The 21,375-nt window shown below is 36.1% G+C and overlaps 1 protein-coding gene across 5 annotated transcripts; it reads left to right on the top strand.

Moving 5' to 3' along the window:
• The first annotated feature begins 12,246 nt into the window (after positions 1–12,246).
• On the top strand, positions 12,247–20,721 carry LOC130944427 (pentatricopeptide repeat-containing protein At3g53170). Of its 5 annotated transcripts, none has more exons than XR_009072044.1 (6): positions 12,247–12,800; positions 13,235–13,336; positions 14,305–14,861; positions 15,535–16,106; positions 17,861–18,028; positions 18,207–18,441. XR_009072044.1 is itself a non-coding variant. In XM_057872750.1 (6 exons), exons 3-5 carry the CDS (start codon positions 14,421–14,423, stop codon positions 19,522–19,524), a joined length of 1,650 nt encoding a protein of 549 aa, XP_057728733.1. In that variant the 5' UTR covers positions 12,247–12,800; positions 13,235–13,351; positions 14,305–14,420; the 3' UTR covers positions 19,525–19,561; positions 19,643–20,721. The 5 variants fall into 5 exon arrangements, 4 of the variants coding, with proteins under 4 accessions (XP_057728733.1, XP_057728732.1, XP_057728735.1 ...); XM_057872750.1 differs by lacking the exon at positions 15,535–16,106 and adding exons at positions 19,412–19,561; positions 19,643–20,721 and having other exon boundaries at positions 13,235–13,351; positions 17,861–18,956; XM_057872749.1 differs by lacking the exon at positions 15,535–16,106 and adding exons at positions 19,412–19,561; positions 19,643–20,720 and having other exon boundaries at positions 17,861–18,956.
• The last annotated feature ends 654 nt before the right edge of the window (positions 20,722–21,375 follow it).

Raw genomic sequence — 21,375 nt, 5'->3', positions numbered from 1 at the left:
ATGCCCTATTCTAATCTCAGGTTCATTGGGGAGCTATGGAGCTTATTTGGCTTATGGGTCAGAGAACAGGTGAGATCTTCAAAGGACTGATATCAAGTATTTAAGAATTAGCTATAATTGCTGTTTACTTGTGGTGTTTGTTATATTTTCTTATCTTCTATGTAGCCAATTAATTGATCAACATAGTTAAAGTTATTCTAGATATGATGATATTTCAACATTGCTTCTTCATCTGGGCGTCCCATTTTAATCTCTTATTATTATTCTTGATAAGTGAAAGAGTTTCTCTGTTACATTAGTTTAACTTAACTTTGCTTATTTGCTTTTATTCAGCGTTACCTTGATTTACCAAAACCATTAATATTGAATAGAGGAATTGAAATTGTTTGTATAGAAGTTTTGCTATATGTTCAATCTAAGACATTCCAAAACAAAATACATTGACTTTAGAGGGCAATAACCTATCATATTTGTAGCTTATGTTCCAAAAATCAAATATTTTATGACAATATTTCTTCATGAATAATTTGACTCTCACATGTAAGATTAGTATATTTATTTGATCCTTTGCAGCCTAATATATGTACAAACTGCACGTACCGGGATAAAAGACTATAGGGCTAAATTCATGGTATGCCTAGATTAAAAATCCAGCAAGCAATTTAAGGCAAAAATCCTAAAAACTTGATCCTATTACATAGCTGACTGAAAAAGCTACCAGGCATTCATTTGCGGCAATGCTGCTTGTTAAAAACAAGTGCATTCTTCAATCCTGGAAATCAGTTTAATAGTCCTATTTGATTTGTTATGTCCAGTGAATTTGGTTAAGCTTAAAATAAAATTTTGGGACAATGAAGAGAACTTTTTATTTTAAGAAAAAAGGATGTTTATGCATGAATTAAAGAAATGTGTAATTGTTGAAGGGAGGTAAGGCAGACAAGTTTATTGCAATCCAAAGTCTCCAGATAGTCAAAGAAATACAGACACAAAGTGGTAAGGGAGGGAAGCTGAGGCAGCGAAGCCACCTTTGGGGAGACTGTAAATTGGAGAGAAGAGTATTCATGTCACTTGGCAATGCTTCCAGCTTTTTGTAATCTATAATTTTAAGATGAATCAAGTTGGGTGCAGAGAAAAAAGCTCACCACAAAGAGAAGTTGATAGAAATGTTTTCAATACTGTTTGCATAACATTACCCTCTGTTTACTATTTCAATTACTTGAGTGTTCTTTTCAACTATTTCAGGAAAATATGGCTACCATTTATAAGATTCTAAACACATGTATCATGAAATCTCAGCCATCTTGGCACTTATCAATGTTATTGTTAATTTCTATCCTGGTTTAGAGAGTAAGAGGTTGCAACATAAGAATTGATTTTTAAATTATCTATATTACATTAAAACTATATTTTTTATAGCTTTCGTTTTTAGATTCAAATTTCAATAACACAAATTACATAATTTTGTAGTTTTTTATAGTGTACCATAATATGATAAAGACACAAACTATATTTTATGAATCCACACAAATATAAAATGTTATATAATCATAATGAATACTTGAATGATGGAAATTAAATTTTATATATACTTATTACTATTATTTCTGTTTTATTTTATCCATTCTTTTTTTTTTGTATGTTCTTAAGATAAGGTATTTTAAAAGTAAAAAAAAGATATTTTTGATACAATTTGTATATAAATAAGCAAAAATTAAATGATAGTAACAAAATAAAAGGGATTATAAGAATATATTTCATGTCGTAGAATCATTGAATAGGATTATAGGAATATTTTTCATTGAATATTTATAATTTTATCGAATTTTCAATTAGATCCCTGTACTTTTTTCTTTTCAATTAGGTCCCTAAAGGTATACAAGTAATTTCATAATTTACTAATATTTTTTTCACATTTAATGTTAACAGGGACTAAAATGAAAAAAAAATTAATATATAGGAATCCAATTAAAAAGAAAAAAGTATAGGACCTAATTAAAAATTTGATAAAACTACAGGGAACTGCAGAGTAATTAAACTTTTCTAAAATATACACATGTAACACCCTCCCCCTACCACCTGTTCATTCTCTACTGAGCCACATTCACCCTCCCTCATGACTCCCTCACCACCGTCCTCCTCTTTCCAGATATACACCCACACACAGACTCACTTCACTCACTCTCAGCCTCACCAACGCACTCACACTCAAGTTCCTCACTCTTGCTTCCCACACGTGCACACAGAGAAATCGAAAGGGAGAAGAGAGAGCTCGCGAAAAAAGGAGAGGGATGGAGCCGCGCCCTGCCGTCGACCCACGCCTCGCCCCCGCCGCTGTCCTTATCACCAAGGAAGAGGGACGTCGTCGACGCTGTTCAGGGAGGAAGGGAGAATTGCGCGAGAGCCAGTGAAAGAGGGAGCCTCTGCTGCGTCACCACCGTGCCTTCATCATCGCCGAACCGCCTTGTCGTTGTTGTTAGGGATCGTCGTGGGAGGTGTCGCCGTCGTGCCCTAGTGTCGTCGATTGAAGCCACAACCGTCGCCTGAGAAGAACCCGAAGAGAGAGAGAGGGAGCCCGCAAAGAGGAACCCGAAGCAGGAACTTCCGTGTCGCGCCGTAGATCTGTCACCGTGCTGCTGGGCTGTCGCCACAACCGAAGGTCCATCGTCGTCGCCCTGAGTTGTTTCTGCCATCCAAGCAATCAATGAAGGGAGCATTGCTGCTGTGTGCTAAGTGGAAGAGGAGCCACTATCGGAAGAAGATGCCGCTGCTGTTGCTGATCTGATTTAAGGTTATTGCTGCTACTGCAGGTTGGAACGAAATTGAAGTCACGCTTAATTTTGTGGTTTTCGACTATCTAAGATAGGGGATATTTTATTAAATTAAATATTTTAAACTTTGAATGCCTAAGAAGTTTGCTGAATTATTGCAAATATATGAATGCTTGATCTATGATGGATTTTGGATGCAGAGTAAATGTGTGACTGGTTGTGTCTCTTGGTGGTTTTATGTGGTTTGAGATCTTTGTTAAAAGAACGTGTATGTTGGTGTGAAAGTTGACTGAAAATGTATTGGGTGTTTGTAATTGTGAAAGCATGTTTTGTTCTTTGTTTGAAATATGTTTGAATGATGACTTTAAAGATGCTTGGTAATGCTGTTCTTGGTTTTTAAGAACGATTTTGAGTTAAGATCGTGATTGTGACTGGATTGCTGGAAATTTTGGTTCTAATTTTTTGTGTCAGATGGTGGTTATTGAACTGTTTGTTTGATTAGGTTGTTATTGTTGTTAATTGAATATGTTAGTTTAATTGTGATATATTGTATTAAGAGTTCTTGAGCAACTTTGGTTAGTCAAAAGAAAGTTATAAATGTGGTAGATGAATCCTAGGCTTGAATATAGGATTTGGTATGCGAGGTTGTTGGAAATACTTTGTGCAGAATTTCTGTAGAAATCTGATAATTGGCAGCAAAATGAATGATTTTTTGGGAGCAGTCCAGACCTGATTTTTAAATGAAATTATTTTTCTGTAAAATTTTAGTGTGTCTTGAATATTCCATAAAAATTTCAGGGAATTTGGACAAGTGGTTTGGAAGATATGATTTTTTGAAGTTTAGTGGTTGCTATAGATTTTTCTGGTTTACTGGTTCTGCAGTACCAACTTCCAGATGCTATAACTTTTAATTTAAACAGAATTTTGAGTTGATTTTAAAATGATTTTAAAGATCTATCAACATATTTTATGTGGGTACAAGTTTCATGTTCATATATATTTTGTAGATTTAGATAAGTCACTTGGAAGGTCGGTTGTTTGCTGGAAATTCTGAACTGGTTTATAAAAATAGGGCTCTACTTCTAATTGATAATTAATTAATCAAATGAGGTGATATGAACCTGAAACTTGTGAATTCTGAAACTTAGGGATGTTGAATGTAATCTCACCAAAATTTAGAAGTAACGGATTAGAATTGAAATTATTATGGAATTTATAAAAAAACATGGCTACTGTCTGTTTTTCAAATTTTTGTAAATGCAACAGCAGAAGCTTGTATAAAATTCAATTCTAATCCAAATTCAATAAAATTTAACTTAAATTAAAGATTAAGATCTCTAGAGTTACCATACCAATATGGTTTTAGATTAGACAAACTTAGGAAATGAAAAGGAATGTAAGTTGTCCCTAAGAAAGGTTAAAGTTAAAGACAATGATATTAAAAGATATAGTGCTTGTTTGGACGTTATTATTTTGATAAAAAAGATATTTTTCCATTGAAAAAAGATTTTTTTTTATTTTTTAGTGTGTTTGGCAAATTTCTAATAGTAAAAGTAAAAGCACCAGAAAAATTAGAAAAATATTTTTTTTGAGAAGCTATAATTTACATCTTTTTTTAAAAGATTTTTTTTCCTTAAAAAAAAGATGTTTTTCATATAATAAATAAACAAAAACTACTTTTATATTGTTATACCCAAATATAATTGATAGATAAAAAGATATTTTTACATGAGATACCCAAACATAAAATTACTTTTACTTCTCTATAAGATCTTTTAAAAAAAGATAACTCAAAAAAAAGATCTTTTCTTAGAAGTTCACCCAAACAAGCCATAGTGAAGAAAGAAAAATGAGGAACAAGGAATGAAATAAAAGTTGAAAGTTATATTGAATGGGCCTTTGTGCCGAGTGCTAATGCGGAAGTGCCCGCCTAATTGATAGCCTAAGATTGCTAATGTGGGAATGTCCGCCTAACTGATAGCATATTGTATGTTTAATTGGGCTTTTGTGCCAAACTGCTAATGCGAAAGTGCCCGCCTAACGGATAGCCTGAAATTGCTAATGCAGAAATGTTCGCCTAACTGATAGCACTATTCCTTACTGTGATACACAATAAAATATTATTATAATGAGGCCTAATTGGCACGGGTAACCGTGATGCCAAGGTGTCTAATTGACACAATAAAGGAACCATATTCGGGGTTCATTCCGAGTAATGTCGGGTTCCGGGTAGACAACCAACGCATGAGCTCATGGCCTGCGCTAAGAACAGGCATGCATCATCCTTGTTTGCGCATTTGCATTTGATTGTGTTTTCTTATTTTGTTTCTCTGTGATTATGCTATTTGTCTTGTTGTAGTTTGTTTGTGTGTTGATCCGTTTCTTGTGCTATTAGTTTGTGTATTGAGGTGACTGAGAACTGGGATTGTGATTGAGACTTTGTTTTAAGTTCGAAAATTTAAAGAAGGTAATTAATTATATAAAGCAAAAGTAAAAAAGTATTTCCAAAGTGAAAAAGTATTTCCAAAGGACTAACAAAATAGTTTTATTGAGTAAATTAATTATTTGTATTATATTCATTACTTTTACGGCATTCTCATTCCCTACTGAGAACGTGTGGTTTGTTCTCACCCCAAAATCTTCCATCCTTTCAGTGACACAGGTTCGAAAACTCAGTTTGAAGCTGCGGGCGATTATTATTCTTATTTGAGTTAAGCTTATGTGTTGAGTTGTTTCCATAGAATTTTCTCACCTTTGATATTTAAGGTTTTAGTTTATACAGAGGAATATGAATTGTATATGAGCTTCTTTTAAATTCTTTTGTACAATATTTTCTATTATTAATAACTATATGATTATTATTACTTGGTGCTCTTTGATGAATGAGTTTGATCAGTAACAAACAAAATTTTTCGGCGTGTTTTTAAAAATTGAAACGCGAAATCAAACTAAAAGCTCAATGTTAAATAGTAAATAAAGAAAACAGGTTAGTAACGCCTTATTTTTTGTACGATCATGACGTGCTAAAAGTTAGGGTGTTACATTTTTTATCTTACGTAAATAAATTTTCTTTAAGTATGTGAGACAAATACATTTATATATATATTTTCTTTCACTTTTGTATTTCTTTGTGTTGGTTCCTCTTTCTACTCCTTTTCTTCTTATGTTAGTTCCTCGTTTCAATACCATGAAAATATTCTCAATTCTCTAATTTTCTTCCTATGTTAGTTGCCCCTCAATATGTCTGTACCATTAATCGAATTCACTATTTTTTTCAATGTTTTTTTACCTCTGAACAACACCATAGAATTATAATATGCCAAATGAATTCTTTGAAGGCACTTTATTTCTAAAATTATTGAAATTTATTATTTTTTAAAAAATTATTGCAATGCAATATAAATACCTAAATCAGTAATTATTTTTTCCAGTATAACCTTTTTAAATTTAAATTTAAATAAAAAAACCCTCATGAATGAAGCAATGTAGGAATAGAGCACACCACAATAAAGGGAAATAGAAGACAGAAGTAGCTCCAACGATGCGACAGTAATAGTAAACAGAAATGCAACAATAACGCGGCAGCAATTTAAGCGAGAAAAAATCGCGATAAGGCAAGAATATATACAAAATTTTGTAGGGCAGCAACACGACGACATAAGAGAAAGATGCCACGGTGACTACAGTGATGGACGAAGAAAGGAACGCAGGAATGAAAGAAGCATTTAATGACATCGAAGAGAGGAGTGACATGGAGGAAGTTGGACCAGGATGAGCTAAGGGCGGCGAGTAGCGAGCAATCTCTACGTAGCTGAGTAGGTTAGGTCTGAACAAAGGGTAGGAGTGGGGTGATTGGGCTGAGGGTCTTGGTGAGAGTGACTGAAAGGCACAGTTTTCAAAACTAATTATATATCACATTTTTCGATCCTCCAATATTAAATTTGAATGAAAATAATTAAAAAAATAAATGTTGAATAACATTCTCACTCCTATTTATCACTATTATCTCACTAAATTCTCGGTCTTCTTAAAAGATTTATTACCATTTATTAGCCTGTAAACTACCATCAATATTTTTGTCATTAAAGAGTTACAGAAGAACAAAATCAGTATCGTCATTATCATTCTAATCATTCATATAAACATAGCTCGAATCCACGATTCAGTAGTACACCCCCACAATAAAATAATTTATATAAAAGACCAATGTCTAAATACATATTATATCACTAAAACCACACAATTCAAAAAAATATAACATAATTAATAATACATATATATAACTCCATAACCATGACAATTAGAACCCATAACTAACACTAATGAACCTATGAATTCAAATAACAAACAGGAAATGAAGAACATAACATAATAACATCTATAGGAAAGGCTCCATCTTGATCTTGCCAACGCTAAAACGAACATCAAAACCAGGAAGAGCATCATAATTATTATTATGATGGGCTTGATCTTCCACGTTCACCTGCAAAGCAGATCCTCCTCGTCCTCCAAAATGCGTGGCGTGGCATTTTAACGACGCATGCGCGAGAAGCATGCGTACACGTGTGTGCATTTTCACGCGTGTGCGTGGCCTACACGTACGCGTGGCTGCTGCCTGCTGCAAAAAAAAATGGTTTTGACTGTTTTAAACTAATTTTCTACTTCTAAACCTCAATTTTCTCCCCTTTAAGTCTTAAAGTATGGTTCTAGGTCCAGTGGATAAAAGAAGGTAGGAAAATAAGATAACTTGAGGGTGAAGTAAGATGTAAATGGTGGCTTTTATGAAGAAAATAAGAATGTTAACGAAGTTTAACGCTAAGGCTTGATAATTGATGATGTATTGATAATGAAATTGAAATGACTTATGAATAATGATATCTGAGATACGAGTTTTCCTGGGTAAAAAACGTGGCTCGCCATCACGTGTTCCAGATTGTGTTACACCCTACCACTCTGAGCTTTACGCTTAAGTCGTAAAACAGAGGTGGTGTGGTATTATGACCTATAAAATAAAATGTGTACATATAATAGCAGAAAGATTATAATATGCTATGAGTCTTGAAGAATAGAGAGAACAAAAAAATCGCGAAATAAAAACGCAACACTCAAGGAACGAGTTATCTTGCGTGCTAAGAAAACTATAACTATTAAACATAAGACAATAAAAGTAGGAATGGAGTGCCAAAGATACAAAATAACAAGCTCCTAACTCAGCCCGCGAAGACAAGACTGGCCGGAGAATATTCACACATATATACATATATATCCAAAACTCAAAGGTACATAAACACAATCCTACCTCTCCATAAACCTCTAAGAGGATAAAAAAGAAAAAGTTATGCAGAGAGAAAACTAAGTACATATATATACATCATAGCACAACAAAATAACCAGTAACCACTTCGCCTCAGGTATCCAGACGCCTAGTGAGATGCCTCCCGACCTGCACTTGAAAAGCAACAACATAGTATGGAATGAGAATCAGAGGTTCTCAGCATAGTAAAAGTGTCCGCATAGTTAATATAATAATGATAATAAAATAAATGCTACTTATTCCTTCAGATGATACTATTATATATAAAGCTAATGATATAATAAGGCTAATGATACTCATTAACTATATATTACATATATGTATATATTAACTATATATTACATATATGTATATGTATACAACGACTTTTCATTAGGTATATATATATATGTGCGCGTACCTGCATAATAATAATAATAATAAGGGGTAAGTACGATTTTGGTCCCTAAAGTTTAGTGCCAGAATCGAAATCATCCCTCTTGTATTTTTATATTTAAAATCGTCCTTAACGTTTTTTTTTGTATTAAAATCGTCCTTTTTAATAAAATTTTTTGTTTTATTCCTAAACTACCCTACTTTAATAAAACCACCAAATCCTACCCACCACCACAGCGCCGCCAGCAACCCTAATCGCCAGCGAGCCACCATGACACCACCTTTCCCCCTCTCCCCTTTCTTCTTCCTCTTCTCTCATCTCTTCTTTGTCCTCTTGTTTCACTCTCATCTCCTCTGCCACCGAACAGCCGCCGCGCCCCTCACAGTGACGGCGTTGCCACCCAACCTTCGCCACTGCGCCCTTATTAGCGTCCCAACCCGTCACCACCCCCTGTCTGAACCCTAACCCAGCCAACCACCCCGCGACCCTCTACCCTCTTCCCCACCTCGCGTCTCCTCTCAACGTCGAACCAACCTCCCCATGGCCGAACCACTGACCCGTAGCCTCCACCATCGACGAGCCATGGCGACCCAACCCAGCGCCGCCGCGGCGTCCAAGCCCCTCCCCTTCGTGCGAAGCCCTTTTTCCTTCCCAGATCTCAATTTTTTTCTCTTCTGTTTATTCTGTTGGTGTTGGTGTTGGTGTTGGGGGAGAAGGAGGAGGGGAAGTGGAAGAAGCCGAAGAAGAAGAGGAAGAAAATGAAGAGGGTGCTGTTGAATTTGCTGTTGAATTTTTTTTCTTTTGTTTATTTTGATTTTGCTGTTGAATTTTTCTGTTTTTGCTGTTGAATTTTACTGCTGAATTTGTTGCATTTGTTGAATTTTGGTGGTGGTTGCGGTTGCGGTGGTGGTGGTGATGGTAATGGTGGTGGTGGTGAGAGAAAGGAGAGACGGGGAGGGGGAGGGGGGAAGGGGAGACCGGGGGTGGGGGAAAGGGAGGGGGGAAGGGAGGGGGAGGGAGGAAAGGGAGACCGGGAGGCGGGTGGGGGAACGGGAGGGGGGAAAGGGAGACCGGAGGGTGGTGGTGGTGGTGAGGGAAAGGGGAGACGGGGAGGGGGGAAGGGGAGATCGGGGGTAGGGGAAAGGGAGGGGGGAAGGGAAGGGGAGGGAGGAAAGGGAGACCGGGAGGCGGGTGGGGGAACGGGAGGGGGGAAGGGGAGACCGGAGGGTGGGGGTGGGGGTGAGGGGGAAGGGAGGAAAGGGAGACCGGGAGGGGGTGGAGGAAAGGGAAGGGGGAAGGGGAGACCGAAGGTGGCGGTGGGAGTGAGAGAGGGGGAGGGAGGAAAGGGAAACCGGGAGTGGGTGGGGGAAAGAGAGGGGGAAAGGGGAGACCGGAGGGTGGGGGTGAGGGTCAGGAGAAAGGAGAGGGAGGGAGGAAAGGGAGACTGGGAGGGGGTGGGGGAAGGGGAAGGGGAGATCGGAGGTGGCGGTGGGAGTGAGGGAGGGGGAGGGAGGAAAGGGAGACCAGGAGGGCTGGGGGAAAGGGAGGGGGAAGGGGAGGCCGAAGGGTGGGGGTGGGGTGAGGGGAAGGGAGAGGGAGGGAGGAAAGGGAGACCAGATGTGGGGGTGGGGGGAAGGGGAGACCGGAGGGGGGGAGGGGGAAGGAGAGGGTATTTTTGTCCAAAAAAATTAAAAGGACGATTTTAATACGAAAAAAAACGTTACGGACGATTTTAAATCCAAAAATACAAGATGGACGATTTCGATTCTGGCACTAAACTTTAGGGACCAAAATCGTACTTACCCCTAATAATAATAATAATAATAATAATAATAATAATATATGCAACGTAATGTATAATCGAGCCGTCTTTTGTTTTCGTGCTTTATGATTAATAATAATAATAATAATAATAATAATAATAATAATAATTTATATATAAAGTTAATAATATATGAGTTATTAATTTAAATGACATTAGTAATTTAAAGGTAGAAGATATTTGGTGAAGCATTAGCAAAGCTAAGCTCAGCAAAAAATACCGATATTTATTTATATCGACAGATATCGAACTCGATAATAATATTATTAACTAAACTCTATTTTTTAAATTAAAATATCACTTACTCAAATTAAAATATACATATAAGTTTCATTACTTATAAATTACTAAAATTATAGTGTTAATTATGTAAAATATTTTATCATAAAATATACATATATAAGAATGTGAATTTGATTGAATTCAAATAGTTATAAAATTAGTTCAATTACTGATAATAAAATAATTTTTAAAAATAGAAAACTCCAATTTATAAAATAAATTATAATTTATTTATATTTATATTTTTAAAACCGAGGGTTGCTACAGGTTGAATCTCGACACTCTGTTAACCCTACGTCGTAAGAGTGACCGGGCACGTATAAATTCTTGGGTATGGATAGCCCCATTGAGCGATTACTTGATGTTGAATGTAAAATATATGCATAGGCTCTTGGGAATGCGCGACGGGGGACAGTCTAAGATTTTCGGACTTGTCAGGTTGGCTGGATAACCGACAGATGAGCCTCATTAGCCATAGGACAGTCATGCATCACATGCATTTGTTTGTTTTGATTGCTATGCATTTTCTGGGTTTGCCTAATTGATATATACCACTTGCTACCTATTATACTTGCTACTTGCACTATCTGCTCATTGCTTGTGCGTGAACTTGTTTGGTTGCTTGTTTCTGTTGCATTATGGATGATGGCAGGATGGAGGAAAAGGTGAAATGGTTTGGTGTTATGTTAGGTTTGAAATTGGGTAAGTTATGCATATTTAGAATACATACCCCTATTTATGGCTTTTGTTTAGTAATTAAGTTGGATAACTGAATAACAGAGTTCTAGGATTGCCTATGGCATTCTCAAGACCTTATTTATTATACGCGTGGCACTTTTACCATGCTGAAAACCTCCGGTTCTCATTCCATACTGTGGTGTTATTTTTTAGATGTAAGTCGAGAGGCCCCTCGTTAGGCGTCTAGATCTGATTTTTATATAATAGAATAGATGCTCATACTTTTAATGTTGTTCTGTTTTGTTTTAAGGCTATGTTTAGAAGAGGTGATTGATTTCTGAGTGTTGTTTTGTTTTTGTTTTAAAGCTATGTGTTGTGTTCAATTTTCATTTTGTAGAAAATTCTTTGAGGTATATAAGAATTAAGAAGGAAAACTATTTTAACGGTATTATTCTGTTGATTCTGGTATGCTACAAGCTTGAACATAAAATTGAAGAGAGAAATCCCTTTTTATTTTATCATTGGCCTATTTTTGGCATTGCATATCATTGTAGTTTGTTTATTCATAAAACTAGTTGTTTATGATCCCTTTCTGAAGTAAACAAATGCAGTAGAAGAGTGTTTAGAACTAGTTACTTTATTCATTGAATTTTTATAGAATTAAGTGTTTATTTTAAAACAGTTTTTTCAGTTAAACCGGTTAAACCAATAAACTACTAAGTACTAAATCAGTAACTAAAGTGGTTCGATAATCAATCCGATTTTCTGAACTTTGATGTTGATCCAATCAAAATTCATCTATATTTAGTTATTTACACAATATTTTCTTTTTTTTTTAATTTTTAAACAGTGTCTAACAATTATTTAAAAAACAGCAAAATTCTTAACAATTTTTTTTCTAATTTCTGATCTTTACTTTTATTAAATTGATTAAATCACGTGTCAATATTAACAATAGAAATAACCAATCCCACAAAGTTAGGTATTCACTCTTATTTCTATCAAAATCCATCCAATGGTCTTGGATGAGAGTACAGCGGAAGACAAATTGGATAACTTCATTGGAGTATCCGCTTTAAGACAGAGGCCGAGAGGGAAGGCCAAAGGGAGTGGCGTGGAAGTGTTGGCGGTATTGTAATTGTTGCACGTACGTAAGAGTCGTGCATATCAGAGGAGAAGTGAGACCGTGAGAAAGGGAGGTTGAGAAGAGAGAAGAGGCGAGCTCGAAAAAGAGGAAGAGTGGCCGGGAGAAACCATTGCTGCTACTACGCCCTGCCGTCCCTGTCCGCTGGAACTGCTGCCGCTGAAGCTGCCGGAACCACTGCCGATTCTGCTTCTGAACCTGTTCCAACGCCGTCACCTCTGCCTTCTCTCTTCCACCGCCCCTATTTCACCGGATTCGGGCTGCGTCGCTGGTTCTGTTTTGTCTTATTGGAACTGCTGCCGTGAGTTGTAGTGGTAGTCGACGTCCATGTTACTGCTGAAACTGCCCGAGCTGTTGCTGCTTCTGCTAACTGCCTTTATCCCTAAAATTCTGCCACTATCAAATTAAGCTCTGTGGTAGGGTTTTTTGGTTAATTGTGATTATTGAGTTGATGATGCCGTTGATAATAGCTTTTTATGGTTTAACTGAGCTTAAAATGATGATGCATGTGGGTGATTATTAACACATGTTCATATTGGTTAGAGTGGGTAATTGATGTTCTTTCTAAGCTTAGGAATAAGCTGGTTTAAGCTTTGCAAATGGTCAACTAGGATTTATATAAGTTAATTAGAGCAGAAATGTGGGTTTCTGTGGCTAGAGAACTAATTGGATTAGGTGGCTTTTGGATTAATTACTAGAGTTAGAAAATGTAACTAGATGCTTTTCAGTGAGTACCATTAGAGTTGTTGTCATATAAGTAATTTGAGGTAAGAAAGTATGGTAGTCACTTGTATAGCTTCTTCGGAACTTATTGAAGGAATGGTACTAATCCTGGTATTATATTTTTTAGGAGGCCAGGCAGAAGAAAAGAATGAAGAGTTGAATGCTGATGGGACTTCAAAGTCTGGGAAACGGCATGTAAAACGATCCACATGGGGAGAAGTTGTTGCAGGTTGAATTGTTTCCTGTATGTCTATTGGGACTCTTATTTGGCTGTTTTAAATTTGATTCATTATACAAAACACAGTTTGCTCCCTGATTCCATGTAGAAAATGAGTCAAACATAGGTACCATTCTGATGGTTGCCACCATGTATTGTGGTATTTTGGATTTTTGCAAGAAATCCAATTGAAAATCATGATGAATGAGTGAATAGACCAGGAGTACAGATCTAATTCTTTTCTTCATTAGCCTTTTCCTTTTGAGTACAAACATATCAAATTGATAAGTAAACAGTTCAAGTAATCACTAAGAATTACCCGTAGGTTAACATTAAATGATGGTTAATTAGAAATTATGAATCAAGAATTCTAATTTTTAGTTTCTTAGAGTAATTAAGTTAACTTGGTTGAAACTAAAAGTAATTAAAATTAGAAATTTGATAAATGTACTTTTCGTAAAGTCTAGGGAAAAGTTGTAGTCAAGAGAAATATGAATTTAAGGCTTTGAGTTTCATATTAAGTAATGAAGGATATACGAATTGTTTGGTGAAATTATGAATCTTGTATGTCTTGGAAAGACATTTAAAAGCTTGTGGAATTAAAAGTTTAAGACTATCTGTGCCTAAGAATCCTTGAAGTAGGAATTAGCCAAATATGCTTCCTATGCTAGACATAAGAATTGGCTAAAAAAGGTGCAAGATATAAATGATGCTTACATAGATACTTTGATGGAAATCATAAAAGTGCACTGCACTTGCTTATGATTATGATTTAAAGGTTGGTACTTATAGATACATATAGGGGCATATAATATTGCTGATGCTCAAAGTTATTATGAGGATCTGTGTGCATCATCTATAGTTCAACATCTTGTGCATTAACTGCACGAAGCCATTGATTTGTCACATCATGCATGCTTCATTCTCATATAGATATGACATGCATTATTTTGCCATTGACTATCAGTGCTTTGTTGCAGAACACATCAAAATTGACATGCATGAGCATGAAGGGTAATGGTTATGATTTGCTAGGGAAAAATGGTGGGAAAACACATGAATGTGGTGCCAAAATGTGGATCAATGGGATTGCTAAATGCATTGGAATTTTAATTTAGTAGTTGTGCTCGTCCTCTCATTCCCGCAAGCACAACCTGACTCACAGAAATCACACTCACTCTCTCCAATGGAGATTCATCTCGTGGACTCCATTTGCCTTAGATGGGCCTCTTCCGTCTCCTCCACAGCCCCTTTCATGCATTCAACGGAATTCCTTAAACACAGCCACAGCAACACCGCTCCAAACCCACCATTCCCACTTCGTGTTGAATTCATGAAGCGAGGCTTGAAACCATTGTCTTCTGGGATCCAAAAGGATTCCAACAAGGACCTATCGCGGATTTTGCGAACGGAAGCTGCCATCAAAGGGGTGGAAAACAAAGGGAAGTCATGGAAGCACAGGCAGCTATGGCCCAAGGCTGTTCTTGAAGCCTTGGATGAGGCCATCAAAGGGTGTCGATGGCAGGCTGCACTCAAGGTAGGTTCTAGTTTGATGCTTTTTGCTGTGTTATGTATAAAGTTATTTCCAAATTAGGGTGAAAATAGAAATGGTCCATAAACTTTTTACATTTTTTGTCAAAATCATCCCTAACGTTTACAAACTGTTTTAAAAATCATACTTCTGTAAAACATGTGACAGAAACTTTTAAGAGGAAAGAAAGTTTCCTACAATACCCTTTCTAAGTTCTAACTCTCCCTTCATCCACCTCATCCTCATATAACGGAAGGATGATATTGAAGCTGTTTGTAAATGTTAGGGACAAGTTAAACAAAAAATCATGTAGGGGCCATTTTTATGTTCAATGTTGCATGGTAGAGGCAAGGCAATCAAACAAGAGTTTTCATTTAAACTTGGAGCTTTCATGAATTTAGACGAACTTGATTCATAAAGGCCAACATGTCAATTGGGTATCTAATATACTCTTAAAATCAATAACACAGGGTAGAGGATATTTGTAATGTACAAATTGCAAATGAGCGAGTCGAGCATCTCACCATTCATGAGATTATGCTATTAAGAGGGTGAAAATTTGAAAAAAGTAATTGTTGAAATATGAGAAGTAATATTAATGTTATATAATGTTTAGTAGTTTAGATGGTGCATTACTGGAGAGTAGTTGACAGGTGTTTTACATTTATTACTCTCGCAGCCCAAAACCACCTTCCAACAATCCAACCACCTTCAGAACTTCTCTGGTGCTGCCGCCACCGTTCACCGTCATCCAATCTGACCAACGACCATATCATGAGCTTCTCCTTGTCTAGAGATGTCCAACCCTGTCAACAGTGTCGTGCCTAATAATCCACACGCTGCTTCTCTTTCATGAACAAGTCACTTCAAAGTTCCATCACTTCCACCAGCACGTGAGGGCACATCTGCTACTGTATTCTGCTGCTTCTTGCACTGCCTTGATTGCCTAGTTGTTCTCTTTCCAGAAGTGTTCGTTTTTTTTTTCACATCTGACAATTTTTCATCTGTTGCATTTTTTTTGCATTTCCCTTTTTATTCTGGCTCTACTGCCCTGTTCATCTGTGTCTGTCTCGTACTCCACTGCTGATCACATCTTTCTTATTTTGCGCTTTTCTGCATTTCTGTCTATGCCCTTGGCCTTGTGGTCTTCTCAGCTGTCTACGTTTTTTCTGCCTGTATTTGGTTGATTGTTCAATGCCACTGTCACATTGAGGGGGAGTATGTCACCTACCTTCCAAGCGTCTCACATCGGTATGTTGTGCATTTGGCCTCTAGTTTTCCTCATGGCATAAAGTGATGTTTATGGTGTGTTGTGTTAGATTGTTAGATTCCAGCTTCCAATTTAAACCGATGGCAATATAGTTTTCACTTATTAAGCTTTAGCTTGAGGTGGGAGTTTTAAACATAAAAGAGATTATCCTTTGATATCTCATAATATCTTCTATCAGTTATTTATGTTCCAAGCTTGATGCATGTTATCTACATGCTCAAGCTTGAGGGGGAGTGCTGAAATATGAGAAGTGATCCTATTGTTAGGTAGTGGTTAGTAGTTTAAATGGTGTATTAATGGAGAGTAGTTGAAATGTGCTTTACATTTATTACTCTCCTCTATATATATTGGTCTATTGTAACAAACGAGAATCTAAACACAAATACACAATATATTATCTTTCTCTCTTTAGTCTAGTTACTCTAATATTTCTTCTGAGTAACCATGAATTTTAACAACAAACAATGGTGAAAAGTCAAAAGTAAAAAATTGTTGTGATTAATGGTGAAGATGTACACATGATGATGAATTTTCTTGGTTGGTTTTATGATATCTCCAATGTTTTGCAAGTTTAGTGTCTTGTTGTGTACTTAGGCAAGTTATGGGGAGATCTCCTTAACCATATAAGGGTATGTGTGGGTGTTTTCTTGATGATGGAAGGGCATGACTACTCTCAATGGAATAGAAGGGAAAGGCCAGTAGTGAAGGAGAATAGAACATGTCATTCTCTTGTTTGGATGATCAATAAGTTTGATGGGAAAAATAAAGAGAAATTTAGCTAGTTCCTATTTGTCCACCAATTTGGAGGGAGTTTTGAAATTGGAGACTGAGATGCAAGGGAGATAAAATGTGCCACTTTCTTGTCATTCCCCTCCCTTCTCTTAAATTGGTAGGTTTTAAGATTTTCTGACAAACAAGTTTTATGGGATAGGATAAGATGATTGGCATCTACTTTATAGATAGCTCTAATTTTGTTAAGAGGATTTTCCATCTCAGACATGATGAGAGATTCAAAAGCAATGCTTTATGGATAGCTCTGCTTTTGTTTTGTTTGTCATTTGTTGGAATTCTAATTGTTGTCCTCCATGATTTTTACCTTTCATCTTAATGAGTTTCTTTTATCAAGAAATAAAATAAAAGAAAATTGTGAGGAATCGGTGGGTGTACTCCATTTTAGCATGTTTTTGTGTTAATTATTTTATAGGGCTCATGATTTTGGTGGTTTAACTTAGGAAAAATTTCACTAATCTCTCTTGAATTATGTGTTGTTACACACAACACTCCATGATTTATAAAATTATACATTATCCTTGATATTTAGGTGATATGTCACTAACTCTACTGTCAGCATGACATTGATCTCCTATGTAAGGAAGTTAATGTAGCCATGACAATCAAAGGATGAAATGTGTAATGTTACTTAAAGAAAGCCAATGCAGCACAGTATCTTTTGCTCAAGTTTTTAATACTTTTCTTCTTCTTATTATTATTATTATCATCTAAAGGTTTAATTAATATGGAAGTCCTTATAATTTTACCAAATTTGTGAGTAGGTTCTTATACTTTAAAAGTTTGTAATTAGGTCGTGGTATTTAATAAAAAAATTGTAATTAGATCCTTGTTACAAAAATATTAAAAGAATTGGAATATTCTTAGGTATATTCTTATAGGGACTTATTGGGTTTAGGGTTTAGCTTTAGCCTTTTCTGAAATTTGATGGACATCTTTTTTGCAGATTTTTGCACTTCTTCGTAGGCAACATTGGTATGAACCTAGATGCCAAACATATGCAAAAATATTGATGATGCTTGGCAAGTGCAGGAAACCTGAAGAGGCTGGTCAGCTCTTTGAGATCATGTTGTCGGAAGGGCTTAGACCTACTGTTGATGTCTACACCGCTCTGGTAGGTGCTTACGGTCTAAGTGGTTCCCTTCATCAGGCATTTCGTACTGTTGAAGATATGAAATCAGTTGTTGACTGTGAACCGGATATATATACTTATTCTATTCTTATCAGCAGCTGCACAAAATTTCAACGTTTTGATTTAATTGGTCATGTTCTTTTGGAGATGTCTTATGTAGGCATTGAATGTAACAATGTCACATATAATACCATAATTGATGGGTATGGTAAGGCTGGCATGTTTGAACACATGGAAAACTCACTAGCGGATATGGTTGAAAGTGGCAATTGCCAACCAGATGTTTTCACACTGAACTCTATTATAGGAGCTTACGGAGAAGGTAGGAAAATTGACAAGATGGAGGAATGGTACGATGAATTTCAGCTAATGGGCGTTAAAGCAGACTTAAAGACATTCAATATGATGATAAAGTCCTATGGGAAAGCAGGCATGTATGAGAAGATGCAGTCTGTTATGGATTTTATGAAACGGAGATTTTTCTCTCCTACAATTGTAACATATAATACGGTTATTGATGTGTTTGGAAAAGCTGGAGAAATTGAGAAGATGGATAAACACTTTAACAGGATGAAGCATCTAGGTGTGAAGCCTAACACTGTAACTTATTGCTCTCTTGTCAATGCATATAGCAAAGCTGGGCTTATTGACAAAGTTGACTCAATCATGAGGCATGTAGAAAATTCCGACGTAGTATTGGATACTCCCTTCTTTAATAGTGTTATTAGTGCCTATGGCCAAGCTGGCGACTTAGAAAAGATGGGTGAAGTTTTCCGGGCAATGAAGGAAAGAAATTGTGAACCTGATAGCATCACTTTTGCTTGCTTAATGCAGGCTTACAATGCTCACGGCATGACTGAGGCTGCCAAAGAGTTGGAAAACATGATGGTTACTGAGAAACGTAGCTTCGGTATGTTTTACTAGTTTATTTATGTAATTTTGATGTTTGGTCCTATTCCTCTTGCAAGGTTGGGTGACAATTTTAGGATTGAGTAGAATATTGATTTTTGAATGAAGGTTTTACTTTTGTTGACCTATTCCCATTGAACGAATTGTGCCTAACACTCCCAATATAGATATTTTCCATGCTGATCGAACTTTATTGTTGCACTTCAGTTGGTGATGTTTGATTCTCCATATGCCCTTTTTTTTAAGGGAGAAACTGATTTACCTGTCACTTTGAAAGCTATTTACTAATTTTCATGTTCAAGATTATATAACTTCCTATTTTTAGGTAGCAATTATATTAAAAATTGAATATAAAATTGTTGATTCATTTGATTACTTCCGTAAATAATACTCTGTTATTATGGCATTCACATGCAGTATTTAATGATGGTCATTCAAATTTTGATTTTCATGTAGGTCTTAAACATGTAATTGAAGTTGTACTGCATGCCCCTTGTAGCATTCGTATTGAAATTTGTGTCTGCTTCTGCTACATATTCTTTTTATGTCAGTGCTTATTTACCTTCTGAGGTGTATCAATATTAGACTTTCCCTCTTAATTTTCAGGTTGACACTTGGCTGAATTTTTTAAACCATTACAATCCCCAGCTTATCCTTAAATTCTAATTTTATAAATTTTTTGGGTAGAGTTACAGCTAAAAAGGAAAGGAAAAAATGCAAAAAACAAGAAACACTGAACAGGGTCAGCACGCCATGGAGGCTTTCCTGTTCAAGATCTCACATAGCTCCAACGGCAGATCCAGCCACTCCTCAGCCCCAGCAAGGTTGTAAGCACCCATCTTGGCTAAAGCGTCTGCCACAGAATTTGATTCTCTTGGGATAATGCTGAACTGAACTTCCCAACTCAGCTGAAGCAAATCTCTAATTTGCACGAGCAGATCAGCATCCTCTGCCTGTCTGCCAAAGACGCCTCATGAAGGTGGGACGTCACCATGAACAACGCATCCAAGCAGTCAGTCTCACACACTAGCTGACGGCAGCCACACTCCCTTGCAAGAGAAAGACCCCTCCAAATCGCAAAGAGTTCGGTCCTGTGAACAGACCCAGCTGGGATGCAGCCGGCAGCTCCCTTCACCCACCTGCCGGTGGCATCATGACGAGCACAATCAAAACCAATGCCAGTCTTATCCCAAGGCATACTTCTGTCACAATTAATTTATGTATTTTATTTCTAATTCATGCCATTTATAGACCTAGAAACCTATAAATGTTAGTTTGAAAACTAATTTCAAACCAACCAGGGGGAAAAAAACATGTTCAAGGCTTACAGGCTTAGAATTTGGATTGTGGTGAAACGCATGGTAGGTGGGGAATGCGTGACCTGAATTATTAAAAGAAAAATAATTGAGGGAAAAAATGGGAATAGTGTAAGAAAAATGTCAGGTGTACGTTCTCCAACCATGTCCCAACCAAGCGACCCCGAAACCATTTTTAGATGCCTACATTGCACACTCCCACACTGGATTTTTTTTTCTCTAGCGATTAACCCCTTCATCATCGTGGGTCAAGTCTCTCTCAGATCACTGATTCACCAAAATTTTGTCATTCTCATCTCTTTCAATCATTGCCATCGCTATCTCTTTCGTAGACGCCATTTTCGTCTCTCGCAATGATTGCATTCTTTCTCGTCTTAATTTCCTTATTGCTATATTCACATCTCAATTCAAGTTCGTTTTGCTTTATTTCAATTGGATTCTCGTTTGAATCAAGCTGTTTGGTTCTATTCAATTGATGAAACGATTCTAAGATCAAATAATTCAAATGAATATCAAATTGTTCAAACCTCTTACATGGCTGGGAAATGTGAGGTGTATCATCCTTTTTGTTCTTATTCTTATCTGGTTTAATTTGTCAACAACTATTGTTTATTTATGCTTTGGTAAATTTTATAATATTGTGCAAGGGTTATGTTCTAGAAGAGATGCTGGGACTTACAAAAAAATTACTTTGATAAAAATTATTTGAAGTGTAACAATTTCTTAGACTTACACGTGTCATTTTAAGCAAAGTAACAGCGTTTATATATTTCTATAAAAACTTAGTTTTACCATTATACGCAATAAATTACCGTAACTAAATTTATACCCCGCTTAATACAAGCTAATGGTATAAAATTTTTGTACACAATTTTTAGATAATTAAAATAATAATGGAATTTTGGATTTTATATATTATATCATAATAAATTCTATAGTATAATTCAATAATAATGATAATAATGATATAATAAAAATTAATTTTGACATTATATATATATATATATATATATATATATATATATATATATATATATATATATAAAAATATTTACTTAAGGAGAATTTTTTGATAAAATATAAAAAAGAGAATAAATTTTTATC

Source organism: Arachis stenosperma, chromosome 8 (genome assembly GCF_014773155.1).
Source record: "Arachis stenosperma cultivar V10309 chromosome 8, arast.V10309.gnm1.PFL2, whole genome shotgun sequence".
Lineage (NCBI taxonomy): Eukaryota > Viridiplantae > Streptophyta > Magnoliopsida > Fabales > Fabaceae > Arachis > Arachis stenosperma.
The sequence above is the reverse complement of the archived record's forward strand: the minus strand, read 5'-3'. Positions and strand labels throughout refer to the sequence as shown.